The sequence below is a fragment of the Pelobates fuscus genome, chromosome 6 (assembly GCF_036172605.1).
Source record: "Pelobates fuscus isolate aPelFus1 chromosome 6, aPelFus1.pri, whole genome shotgun sequence".
NCBI lineage: Eukaryota > Metazoa > Chordata > Amphibia > Anura > Pelobatidae > Pelobates > Pelobates fuscus.
In genome coordinates, this window is record NC_086322.1 from 286,670,078 (window position 1) to 286,684,533 (window position 14,456).

The 14,456-nt window shown below is 42.0% G+C and overlaps 1 protein-coding gene across 1 annotated transcript in view; it reads left to right on the forward strand.

Annotated features, from left to right (window-relative positions):
* Nucleotides 1-14,456, forward strand: part of SCN4A (sodium voltage-gated channel alpha subunit 4) — a 141,951-nt gene that overhangs the window by 65,726 nt on the left and 61,769 nt on the right. Inside the window, exons 3-6 of the mRNA XM_063459375.1 lie at nt 1,361-1,479; nt 3,315-3,404; nt 9,058-9,186; nt 10,770-10,861. Coding sequence (XP_063315445.1) covers nt 1,361-1,479; nt 3,315-3,404; nt 9,058-9,186; nt 10,770-10,861 — 430 coding nt within the window. The remainder of the gene's footprint in view (nt 1-1,360; nt 1,480-3,314; nt 3,405-9,057; nt 9,187-10,769; nt 10,862-14,456) is intronic.

The window sequence follows — 14,456 nt, forward strand, 5'->3', positions numbered from 1 at the left end:
CCCTGCAGCCACAGGTGCTCCGGAACAGGACCAGCAATCCCAACACGTTAAGGCAGCAAAGAGATTCCCAGGCACTCAGAGTGTTAAACCCGCAGGCAGATTTTATTGACACAAAAAAAGGCAGCAACGTTTCGACCTACTAAGAGGTCTTTTTCAAGCAGAAAATAAATTATAGTCAAGGAATAGCTAACATCAGGATAGCTTGAGCTGCAATGTCAAAATGTCTGCTCAGGTCAGGGATAACAGAAGCCAGAAGCAATGTAAAACAAGATGTTCAAAATACAGAATAAGTTAATACTTACGCTAAAGAGGAAGAAAGAACAATGCATTCCAGCTTAGCAGGTGAATGAGGCTTCCATAGCATTCGGCTAGGATTGGTTAACATTCAACTTTCGTGAAAAACCCTGGTGCACATGTTGTACTTAGAGCAACCATTTACAATCATATAAATATGGTGATGGGAGAGACCCAGAAGGCAGTGTTAAAAGTGAGTAAGAATGCATGAAACCTGTCACACACACAGCAACATATACAACAAATCCCATTTTTTTAAAAAAATCACGGAAAAATGTGGGTTATTTTTTCTGTACTTTCGCATTATCATACTCTTATTACTGGAGGCCTTACACCAGCACGGGGTTTTCTGAATATTAGCATAAACAGATTTGTGGAGCCTGGCAGGCGTTAAATAAGTAGGAGGACATTCCATTTTGGAACAGGATCTGTAGAAAACAGATTGTTATGACATAAATTACTGTCACTGGTTCACAAGAGGTTTAACAGTTATATTTGAGAGAATGCATCTGGTGTTGGACTGAACTTATAGCTAGGTGTGAACATTTCAAATCTTATGCTACTAAAAAAAAATTTCACAACAATTACTCACTATTGCTAGCCTGGAGAGTTAATGGCACACTCGCCGGGGCTGAATTTTCACTTGCCAATGGCTAGTGGGTAAGTGGTTCTTTTGAGCCCTGTTCTAGAAAATGGCATGAGTTGGAGAAATATATATGCCACTGGTTAGTATGGCCTTGACCACTATTTAATTATTTTGAATCTGTATCAGAAATTATTCTGTTGGAAAAAAAAACAAAAACTTTTTAAATGATTTATCTACAGAAATTCCCATAAGCTTTAATTTAGATTTCTGCAGGTTTGAAAAGTTTTTTTGGAAAAGATTGGAATAATTTCTGATGCTTATTCAAACAAATTAAATTGAGTTATTTATCAGTAGTCCAACAACATCTGATGGACTGAGTGTTGACAGTCCCGTGTTAGAGTTTATCACCTGTTCCATGTTTTGGTAGTGACTGGTACAGTCCGTTGTGATAAATTATATAATTACCACCTCTCTTCACAGACATTCATTATCTTGGATAAAGGCAAATCAATATTCCGGTTTAGTGCCACCAAAGCTTTATATCTGCTGGACCCATTCAATCCTATCCGAAGAGGAGCCATCAAAATCTTAATCCATTCATATCCTTTGAAAAAAAAAAAGTACTTTCTTTCTTTGAAATAACATGTGAATGTGTACTGGTGAGTCATTTATAAATTATAGAACACTGTGATGCATGTGTTCATCCCAGTTTGGCAAGGTGGTTAATGAAGCAGTTATTATGTATACATCATGCCCCTACAGTTTCATTACTCAATGCTCTGCCATCTAGGAGTTAAAGCGCTTTGTTTGTGCAGCCCTAGTCACACCTCCCTGCATGTGACTTGCACAGCCTTCCTAAACACTTCCTATAAAGTTTTATCTAATGTTTATACTTCCTTTTTTGCACCTTCTGTTTAATTTTGAATCCCTTATATCCTGCGCTATTAATAGCTTGCTAGATTTTGCAGAAGTTTAATGTGTGTGATTAAAGTTTAATTTACAGAGCAGGAGATAAAAACTTCTAAAGTGAGTTAACAAATGATTGACTAGGAAACTACTTTTTTTCATACGGCTGCATGGACAAAAAAAATGTTTTATTTAGTTCCTAAATGGCAGAGATTTGAGCAGTGAGACTTTAGAGGCATGATCTATTCACAAAAACTGCTTCATTAAGCCAAAGTTGTTTTGGTGTCCCTTTAAGAATAGAATAATAGCTGAGTTAGAATCTGTACCTTAATCTACTTGGAGACTTTTCCCATCTCACCTACGGGAATCTATATATTTTATATCCACCCTCAGCTCATCACAATTTCCTGCTTAAATAGTACATCCCACTTTTACACAGTTCTTTGGTAAATTGTGATGGGATGGTCAAAACTGGTCAGAATGAGGTTTTAAGAGATTGTCAGCCTTATCTCCTAGTGATGGAATACTTGACACATAACTTTTATGACAATTTTACACGTCATTAAACAGTGAGCTGCCGAGAACGGACAACAACATTGCAAAACATAGGTCAAAATTGTTGATTTGGAACCATCCTCCAACTGTAATTCTGTGTTATGGTGAATTAACGCATACATGGTATGGCTACTCATTGACATCTAAATAAGATTTTGCTCCCAAACAGAGACGTCAATTCGGCAAGTTATTGCGTCGAAACATTAGCATTCCCCCGCTCTGTAACTAATCTCATAAGTACAAGGGTGGAGCAGTCCTACAAGCATTGGATTTAGTTATACAATAATAAAGGTCTACAGGCATCACAGCGTAGGCTGACTCCAAAAATATATATTTATTGCACATCAAAAAGGACAAAAAAAAGATACATTGTTTTGGCCTAGAGGTCTTAGCCATGTCACATAACTTATGCCTCTAGGCTGAAACATTGTATCTTTTTTTGTCCTTTTCGATCTCCAATATATGTTTGTCTTCACCGTACATTGTGATACCTGTGGACCTCTATTTTTTAGTTGTTCCTGGTGGACTGCGGACCCCCTTCCACAGAGCTCCCACTAAAACTCACTTGTGTGCAGCACTCCTATGACTTGAGACAGGTATGAAATGCGCATATTTTCATGGATGGAAATATAAAGGTTGGCCATGACACTTATAACAAAGATAGTCAACTATTTGCTTATAGCGATTTTGGCTAGCTGAGAGTAGTCAGGAACTTTAGATTTTCTTGCATTCCCAGCTGTCCTGAATGAAATATCTATGTTGACCATTTCCTCTGGATGCCTATGCTGAGATTTGTGGTTTAAAGGATTGCATTTACCAATTGTCAGCATTTCATAGTAGTAACCGAATACGGTCATCACTTGGTTACTGTTAAAAGATGTTTCAATAAGCCCCTCGTCACAGCCTGCAGGGACTTTTTGCGTTATATTTGTTACTTGATATTTTGTTTATATTTTCTTGACTCCTATTCTAAATTATTCAGCTTGTTTATCATGATAACCATCTTAACAAATTGTGTCTTCATGGCCATGAGTGATCCACCAGCCTGGTCGAAGAACGTAGAGTAAGTACCACCCTAAAATTGCATAATCAGTTGACTTTGGTAGGTAAATTTTGTTATTCCACTAACTATTAGTACTAAGTCAAAATTTGCCTTGATATATTTATCTTGCCTGAGAGCTATCTGATTATATTCAAGTGATTCTGTGAGTGAGAGATCTATGCTGGACAGTGACAAGCTAGACGTCTAGACGACGCGCCTTTAAGGTGCAACAATAGTCCATGATTTAGGCATTCCCTAGTTCTGCTCAAGTGAGGATATGGACAAAACCTGAGCCACATTTGTGCACCAAACATGAATTTGTTCGCCCACTTCTATACACCAAATTGGCTTTTCAAATGCCATTCAATCTTGATAAATTATATTGATACAGATTGCTAACCTGTCAGTGTTTAGTTTATGTTCATCATAGAAGCCAAAAGGTAATTAGTGATGTACCGAACGGTTCGCTGGCGAATAGTGCCACTCATATCTGGTGTCACAATAGCGTGCATTTAAAAACAAAAAAAATGTTTTCACTGTTACAGATTGAATAGCAGTTACTTGTCTTCAAGCGTGTGTGTCAGGCCTACAGCGTCTACTCTGCCAACCTCTGCCAGTGCACAGTGCCACTTATATCTGGTGTCACAATAGCGTGCATTTAAAAACAGCCTTATCAGCATCGCTTGCTGGACCTGCGGCAACGCTGGAAGAGGATTGTGAGGAAGAGGAGTCAGAGGAGGAATGTGGCTTTGAGGAGGAGGAGGAAGACCAAATACAACAGGCATCCCAGGGTGCTCGTTGTCACCTATCTGGTACCCGTGGTGTTGTACGGGGCTGGGGGAAGAACATACCTTCATTGAGATCACTGAGGAGGAGGAACAGGAAATGAGTAGCTCGGCATCCAACCTTGTGCAAATGGGGTCTTTCATGCTGTCGTGCCTGTTGAGGGATCCTCGTATAAAAAGGTTGAAGGAGAACGACCTGTACTGGGTGTCCACGCTACTAGACCCCCGGTATAAGCAGAAAGTGGCTGAAATGTTACCAAATTACAACAAGTCGGAAAGGATGCAGCATTTGCAAAATAAATTAAAAAGTATGCTTTACACAGCGTATAAGGGTGATGTCACAGCACAACGAGAATCTAACAGGGGAAGAGGTGAAAGTAATCCTCCTCCTCCCACGACCACGACGGCAAGGACAGGACGCTTCACAGACGTGTTATTGATGGAGACCATGCAGAGCTTTTTAAGTCCTACGCATCGCCACAGCCCTTCGGGATCCACCCTCAGAGAACAACTCGACCGACAGGTAGCAGACTACCTCGCCTTAACTGCAGATATCGACACTCTGAGGAGCGATGAACCCCTTCACTACTGGGTGTGCAGGCTTGACCTGTGGCCTGAGCTATCCCAATTTGCGATAGAACTTCTGGCCTGCCCCGCTTCAACTGTCCTGTCAGAAAGGACCTTCAGTGCAGCAGGAGGTATTGTCACTGAGAAGAGAAGTCGCCTAGGTCAAAAAAGTCTAGATTACCTCACCTTTATTAAGATGAATGAGGGATGGATCCCGAAGGTACTGACAGTGGGCGATACATTCGACTAAAAAAGGCCTGATGAGATGAGCTGCCTTGGGCTAAAAATGGTCCACACGCTGCTGTATTTTAGCTCTGAATGCCGGTTGACTTGCGTGACTTATCCGCCACCAACTAGGGTTCAAGCCGCAATGTTTTAGGGCACTTTTTGCCTGGGAAACAAACATCAATTTTTCTGGCCGCTGCTACAGCAGCGGCTGCAACAATACCTAATTTTTCAGGCATGTGTACATGCCTAATTTTTCGGGCCTCTGGTGCTGCACTGTGGCTTCAAAAACCAAACCCCAAAAAAAGGCACATAACAGAGATTAAACTGATAGGAATAGTACTACTTAACACACCACTCCTATCTGGTGGCACATTAGATTGCACGCGCAGTGCCCCAAATTTGAAGTAGGAGGACCGACCAAGCATCTTTTTCCATCTCCCGGTTCCTAAAATCGATGCCATATACACGTCCCCTGATAGGGCGCAAGCTCGTTATTCTCTTGGGCGCCAGCTCGTTATTCTCTTGGGCGCCAGCTCGTTATTCTCTTTTTCACTTCACTAGGGACACTTTACTGCACTATGGGCACTTAGACCCACTCTTTGTCTTGCACAGTGTTATTCCTAGCCAGCATCTGTGATGGGAAATCAGGCAGTCATCGAAACGTTTAGATTGAGCTTTAGCTTAGAACACCCTTGAAGGTGTTTAACCCCTTAAGGACCAAACTTCTGGAATAAAAGGGAATCATGACATGTCACACATGTCATGTGTCCTTAAGGGGTTAAGGAGGTTAGGGCTAGTTTAGAGGATTCTTCTTAGACCTCTCTGAGTCTTTATAGCCCTTCCACCTATCCAGCATTTCTGGAAACTAGCTAAGAGAAAGGGTGGCTGTGTGTCTGTGATACATTTAACTTTATATCACCTTATTGACACTTTTTATGACAGCATCACTCCGGTCTCCATACTCTCTGCCTATACCCATCTATTTAGAGGGAATTTCCATGCCCCTGGTAATATTATATAATAGGTAATAGTATTACCATTATTACACAATTAGCCACTATAGGGAATGAGTATAGTATCCCTTTGTTATTTATAAATGATACAATAAAGACTTTTGTCCATTACTCAATTTACTTTAACAAAGGGTACTAACCACGGTATTAGGAAGCATTACTCTGCTTTCCCTTTCTCCCTTTATTATACACCTATGCTCACTAGGATTTGTAGGTATCACTTTATTATAGTTGTCTAACCTTTTCCTATGCCAGGTTTAGATTTCCTTCTTGGGAGATTTTTTCTTTTTTCAGTTTATTAGCATACCTGGGTACAAGCCCTCGGTGGGGCTGGCACCACCACCTGACCACATTTCCTCGTTTCTTCCACTCATACCGCTTTTTCCATCTTTGAAGGGGTTTGGCGAAACAAGGAAATAGTCCTCTACTCGTAACAGGGATTAAACTGATAAGAATAGTACTACTTAACACACCTTATAATAACGCAGAGAGAGGCAACGCAGAGAGAGGAGTCTGAAGAAGAGGAGTCAGAGGAGGAAAGTGGCTTTGAGGAGGTGGAAGACCAAACACAGCAGGCGTCCCAGGGGGCTTGTTGTCACCTTTCAGGGACCCTTGGTGTTGTACGTGGCTGGGTGGAGGAAGAGACCTTCAATGACATCAGTGAGGACAAGGAACGGGACATGGCTAGCTTGGTATCCAACCTTGTGCAAATGGACTGTTTGCGGTGCGTTAAACGGGGAGTTTGGTCTGTCACTGTGAAGCGGGCGTAACCCTTACACTACCTGATCGATACAACATCATACAGTAGGTCCCCCCCTCAATATTTTTATGGGCCTTACCCACCTCTCACGGGTGGGGGCAGGCGGGAGGACAGTAGGTCCCCCCCCATTGTGATTTATGGCCCCCACCCACCGGGCAGGGGTGGGGGCCGGGGGGGGAGGACAGTAGGTCCCCCCCCCCCTATCCTTATTTACTGAATATTCCCCTGTATAACAATGTTTGGAATTTAGTGAATATTCCCTATTCTGCTCTGTGTCAGTGTGTATCAGGGTCTCTGAGGACAGGTGTCAATCCATATCTGCCAAGTGACCATATGTAGGAGGAACAGTCCCTATTCTGCTCTGTGTCAGTGTGTATCAGGGTCCCTGAGGACAGGTGTCAATCCATCTCTGCCAAGTGAGCCTATGTAGGAGGAACAGTCCTTATTCTGCTCTGTGTCAGTGTGTATCAGGGTCCCTGAAGACAGGTGTCAATCCATATCTGCCAAGTGACCCTATGTAGGGGGAACAGTCCCTATTCTGCTCTGTGTCAGTGTGTATCAGGGTCTCTGAGGACAGGTGTCAATACATATCTGCCAAGTGACCCTATGTAGGGGGAACAGTCCCTATTCTGCTCTGTGTCAGTGTGTATCAGGGTCTCTGAGGACAGGTGTCAATACATATCTGCCAAGTGACCCTATGTAGGGGGAACAGTCCCTATTCTGCTCTGTGTCAGTGTGTATCAGGGTCCCTGAGGACAGGTGTCAATCCATATCTGCCAAGTGACCCTATGTAGGGGGAACAGTCCCTATTCTGCTCTGTGTCAGTGTGTATCAGGGTCCCTGAGGACAGGTGTCAATCCATATCTGCCAAGTGACCCTATGTAGGGGGAACAGTCCCTATTCGGCTCTGTGTCAGTGTGTATCATGGTCCCTGAGGACAGGTGTCAATCCATATCTGCCAAGTGACCCTATGTAGGGGGAACAGTCCCTATTCTGCTCTGTGTCAGTGTGTATCAGGGTCTCTGAGGACAGGTGTCAATACATATCTGCCAAGTGACCCTACGTAGGGGGAACAGTCCCTATTCTGCTCTGTGTCAGTGTGTATCAGGGTCCCTGAAGACAGGTGTCAATCCATATCTGCCAAGTGACCATATGTAGGAGGAACAGTCCCTATTCTGCTCTGTGTCAGTGTGTATCAGGGTCTCTGAGGACAGGTGTCAATCCATATCTGCCAAGTGACCCTATGTAGGGGGAACAGTCCCTATTCTGCTCTGTGTCAGTGTGTATCAGGGTCCCTGAGGACAGGTGTCAATACATATCTGCCAAGTGACCCTATGTAGGGTGAACAGTCCCTATTCTGCTCTGTGTCAGTGTGTATCAGGGTCCCTGAGGACAGGTGTCAATACATATCTGCCAAGTGACCCTATGTAGGGGGAACAGTCCCTATTCTGCTCTGTGTCAGTGTGTATCAGGGTCCCTGAGGACAGGTGTCAATCCATATCTGCCAAGTGACCCTATGTAGGGGGAACAGTCCCTATTCTGCTCTGTGTCAGTGTGTATCAGGGTCTCTGAGGACAGGTGTCAATCCATATGTCAAGGTGTCAATATGTCATATGTCAGGTGTCAATCCATATCCATTGTGATTTAGGAATGTTAGGTGATTTATGCCCTTTATGGATTAAAACCAGACTCTGCATCAACTGTGTAATCTTCCATGGGAGTTTTGCCATGGATCCCCCTCCGGCATGCCACAGTCCAGGTGTTAGTCCCCTTGAAACAACTATTGTGGCCAGAAAGAGTCCCTGTGGGTTTTAAAATTCGCCTGCCCATTGAAGTCTATGGCGGTTTGCCCAGTTCGCGCACATTTCCGGAAGTTCGCGTTCACCGTTCGCGAACCGAAAATGTTATGTTCGCGACATCACTAAAGGTAATTGTTAGAAATATAAAAATATTAGCAATCTAACTAGGTAAAATCAATCATTTCAATATAAGAATCTGTATTTTATTTTTCTGTTTTTCTCCTATTTTTTTCTTTCTGTCCATCTCTGTCTTCTATTTTTCTCTTCCTGTCTGTTTGTCTTTCACTTGCCTTTTTCCTTTTGTTTGTTTGCCAAATCATGACTTAATTTAAATATACCTATAAACATTATTCTCCCTGTTGACTCAAATAAGAAAACAACTGGATTAGAGAAATGTTCTATTATGGTTTTATTATCATTAAATTTTTGGTATAATTTCTCTGCATGAAATATCGTTGTGTCTGTCTCTTCTCTTGTGTAATATCTAGAAACACTGCCATATGTAATTTCTCTCATATACAGGTACACGTTTACTGGGATTTACACATTTGAATCATTGACAAAGATTCTGGCCCGAGGGTTTTGCATCGACAGTTTTACATTCCTACGGGACCCGTGGAATTGGCTGGATTTCTGTGTCATTGTCATGGCGTAAGTGGAAGGTAGTCACATTGGTCACTAACGCATTCGCTTGTGGCTTGTTCGGTATAAATTAATAGGGGAGTGATTTATCATTTCAGTTGTGATAAACGAACCTAGAACTTAGAACTTTACACTTGGCAGGCTTCTATTGCACCTGCTACAGTCCAGAATTCTCATGGAATTCTGCTAGATGGACCTTATAAAAGCTATAGTCCAAAACAATGCCAGAAATGGCCAGTTCCCAATCGTACATCCTATAACATTTATTTTATTCTGCGTGTTCTGAAAAGGTTTGAGATATTAACCACTTATCCAATTAACCACCTATCTCAATCGTTCTTCTTTTTTGAATACCGTTTTGTTCCGGGGGGAAATGTAGTGATATGGTGTGAGATAGAAAATGGCTTACCCTGTTTTACAGAGCAGTGCATGAAAATGTGGGCTAGATTGTCCTGTTTACTGCTTTATGAGAACTATAGAAACCCTTTCCTCAATCTAACCCACTCAGGAAAGATAGTGTAGAGAGTTTGGCATCCTAGGAACCTCCCTGAGATCACAGGTGCACCCTGTAGTTATGTTACCATGGATATATTTAACCCTCATCAATAAGAGTGATACATACGATCTGATAAACCAATAAATATGTGAAGACACAACGAAAACCATGGAGAACTTGACCCATAATGTCCTTTAGTTTAAACTTTTCCTAGACAGGTATCTATCTCAAGGGAAAATCCCCAAGTCCCCTGTAAACACGTAATGCAATTGTGTCTGCATGTTGTGATTGTTTTTGATGTGACATGATGTTTTTTTAAATCAAATATGGCTAAAGATGCTCGGCTTCACAACAAGAAAACAACTAACCACACCTAGAAGTGCCATTGTGATCATCATCTCACTTCATCCATGAGTCTTTATATTAAGAAGCATGTGCCACTTTGTGATTGAGAATGGTACCTACACTGTTGTATTCTAGCAGAGTGTTCTGAGGACCAGCTGTACATAGGGTTACAACTCTTGGTATAAAGTAGTTTCATCTTTATAGTTTGCTAAATCAGAATTCCATCTTTTAATTTTCCAATTTCAGATACATTGCAACTTAATTTCCTGTCTCATGGGAACCACAGTTGTCCAAACATCTAATGACCTGCTTGTATACCAGGCAACTTGGTTTCCCTTTTCCTCCATCCTGGTCCCTATCTGTATTGAGTGTGGGAAGGTCCATGATAGTCTAGCAGTAGACAGGAGAGGTCTTTGCATGGTTCATTTTCTGATAATCCACCAGTTGTAGAGATAATTCAGATATCTGCATTGTTGGAGGCTCAGAACTCTGTGTTGGTCCACTAAACAGTCAAAATAAGATATTGTCTAGATGTGACATAATGTTTTATTAAGACTCATCTAGACTGCTATCTTGAAATTTAGATGCGGTTCTAGCTGAGGATATCACTTTTATTGTTCTGTGTGCATGCCAACACGAATGACAGAATTCCTTTACTGATCTGCCTTAACTAATCTGCATGGCATTCAGAGTATTAGCCAGCACTATTGGTGATAGCTATAATCCCAATATCATTTTATTCTCCCTATAGTTATACTACTGAGTTTGTAGATTTGGGGAACGTGTCCGCTCTCAGGACATTCCGAGTCCTCCGTGCCCTTAAAACAATCACAGTAATTCCAGGTGTGTATTCTTGTCATTTAAAAATATACTACATTTGCCTGATTTGTGAGCTTGTATTTGTCCAGTGGTTAATAGTTCCGCTTAAATATATCCGTTTTATTTTATTTTATTTTATTTTTTTTTTTTTTTAAATTCTTTATTTTTGCGTGCAAATAGGTAACAGTGATGCATTCTGAGCCACAACGGCGCACGTTCGTATTATCAACAGATATTTATAACATATATGGCTTACATATCTTTGCACAAATTTATAATATTATAAGATCAACTTTAGATAAGAAAAAACTGTGTAGTGGTATCAATAATGCCCTTCGTGAGGGTGATGTGGACGTGGTGTCGCTCTCTATGCGACTGCCCTGGAGGGCTACCCCCTTTGCCTTTGTTCAAGGTAGTCGTAAGCTAAGTGGATCCTAGTGTGTCGGCATGGGGGGGGGGGGGATGGTTGAGGATGTTGCAGTGTAATGCGGGTTAGTGAGATCGTTACTAGGTAGGTATCTGCCACCCTGTGTGTTTACTCGTGGTATAATGCGGAGAGGGATAATGCTGGTTGTATGGAGGTGACAGTGTCGGTTTCACCATGTGTGAACACATTAGAAATCACAACAGAAAATGTTAGAGAGCATATTAAGTAAAACTAAACAATACTACAATAGAACAATAAAAATAAAAGAAGTAAAAGAGGTGTTGATGATTCTGCTAAGATCGAGTCTCTGACTGCATGAGACGTTTCGTCTGCGTGGAAGGTGGAGTGAAAAATAAGGGTAAGTCATTATGAGGCGGCTTGTAGGTGGTACTTCAAGTAGGCGATCTGCCCGGGGAGGTTCTGGTGGAGTTCCGTGGGGTAAAGTCCCGTATGGTATCCGGATTCAGTTGGGCTATGGTCCGTCCGGACGTCGGTGCCGCTTGAAAGATACCAGTAGCTTGCAGGTGAGCTTCCAGCTCCTGTTTGTCTTGCGCCTTATATGTAGTTCCGTTGAGGGTAAATGATACAGCACGGGGGGTGCCCCATCTGTATGGGATTTCTTTGGTCCGAAGATGGTGCAGGAGGGGTTGTAGGGCTTTTCGCCAGGCTATAGTGTTCCTGGTCAGATCTGGGAATGCTGTCAGTGAAGCCCCTTCAAACCGTAGGGGGGTTTTTCCCCGCAGTGCGGTCACGATTGAGATCTTGTCAGCTTGTGTTTGGAACCGCAGTATGAGGTCTGCTGTTGCTGCTGTCGGTGCTCGGGGCGATTTCGGCAGCCTGAACATGCCGTCGATTTTAATGGCTTTCACCCGTTTTGGCGGGAGTAGGACTTCAAGGAGGCGCCTGACGTAATGGGGTAAGTCGTCTAGGCCTACCGACTCCGGTATCCCCCTCAGCTTTAGGTTGTAGCGTCTTCTTCGGTCTTCTATGGCGTCAAGCCTGTCATTAGTAGCGGTTTGCCATTGGACCAGGTCTGTGACTTGCCGTTCAATTGCCTGAAGCTTTGTGTCATGGGCGCTTGAGCTAGCCTCTAGCTGTATAATTTTTTCCGTGGCGCCGTCAATGGCCTTTCTATAGTGGGCCATGTCTGCCGCCAAATCTTTGCGGAGTTCCGCCAACATTGTCTTAAGTTGGTCGGCTGTGACCGGGTCCCCAGATCCTGGGGGTACCTGTTTGCTTGCCGGTGGTTGCCTGTAGGTTGCACCTTCCAGGATGTCAGTGGCGAAATCCTCAGACGAGTAAGAGGAAAGGTCGTCCGGCTGCGCCATTTTGGGCCATGCGGCCTGGTGCGAGAGCCGAAGCATCTCGCCAATGTCCCTCCCGTGGGGGCTTCTTTCGGCTTTCGCTTTTTTAGATTTCCTGCCCATGGTCGTGTAGCCTGGACCTGGATGTTTTTCAGGAAGGTTTTGGGCCCGATTTCCACCATATATCTCTGAATTTATGCAGGTCAGAGACGGAGCTCTGAGAAATGCGTCCTCTCAGTTGCTCAGTCGGCTCCGCCCCCATATCCGTTTTATTTTTACATTGATTTTCCTTTAAACGCGGAAAACAACAACAACAAATAAGATAAATATGTGTGCCAAAATCAATATATATGAACCACAATGTATTTTTTTATAAATGTGTTATTTTATATACACCAAATATGCCCCTACCACTTTCATATCCTCTGTTGAATATTCAAAGGATGTAACTGCAATACAAACAAAGTGAAAAGAATCTAATACACATTGTATAAAATGCTATCAATTTGACACTTTTTGTTTGTTTGTTTTTTTACTCTTCTGTACTTACTGTTGGTAATTTGAAATCACAATTCATAGCAGCATATGTGAGTACTGACAATTTTTGGTCAGTGTTAAGTAAAGTACTGGAATCTTTACTGACTCAACCCTAAAATAAAGCTCTGACCCATTAAAATTGCTAACAATTATGAATCTGCCTTGACCAACCACTGGGTCAAGAACATACCTCGTCCCTTCCACAAGGGAACAAGATTTAGTGTTAATTATATGACCTGTTCTAGCACTGAAAGGATTGATATAGCATAAAATGAAATACATGCATATACACCTAGCATATTATCTTGATAAAACAATACAATATATTTATGCAGTGTTCCATACTACATTTCATTAGATAGAAGGATAGACATTGGTATAATATATGATAATATAATTTACTAACCCGTACAGTTTAAGAAATTAATTTAAAAAAGTGATTTGAGAAAAATAAAATATATAATATGATATTGAGGCTCAACACAATAAGGCACTAAATAAGAAGAAACATGAGAAATTACTGTTAGAAAAAGCTGCAATAAATTGTCTATATGATATATCTCTATATCTATACAGGTAGACCTCACCAACCAACTTACCTGTTTACCGACTGTTCAGACATACGACCAGCTATCTAGCACTGGGAATCCACCCAAATCTGAGTCTTGGGAATTCCCCCGAACATAGATTCGAGGGATTTCACTCGATGGAGAGCTGGTCTATGTATTCCCTGCGCTAGAAAGCACGTCTATGTTAAGGGAATTTCTCCCGAACATAGATTCAAAGGATTTCCTGCGATAGTGTGCTGGTCTGTGTTCAGGGGAATTCTCAGAACATAGACCCGTTCTCTAGCGAATGCAGGACTTGGTTCTCGCTGGTGTGAAGCATCCTCGCTTACCGATCAATTCGTTTTATGATCAAGTCGTAGGAACGGAACTTGGTCGGTAAGTGAGGAGTGCCTGTAATTCTATAGGTATATATAGGTATAGTATATTTAGCATCAACAGTAAAAAAAAACAAAAAAAAACTCAACATAGTAAGACTTGGGCATGGAAAAATTATTTGGTTCATCAGTAAAAAATGTTTGGTTCGGACAAGCCGAGTTTTGTCCATGTGGCATATCAGGTTTGGCAAATTACAACCATGCAATTGTTTCATGAAAAATTATTTGTAAGAACCAAAAGAGAGTTAAAATGCACTTGTTAGTGTACTGCCATGTTAAAACAGCTAATATATTCAAACATAATCACTGCTGGTCTGTATCCCTCCCTAGCTTTGGAAAAATCCTGCTTGGAGAAATATATTGATTTTCTTTTTTTTACTGCTCCTTCTTTAGTGGCTGTACTCCAAC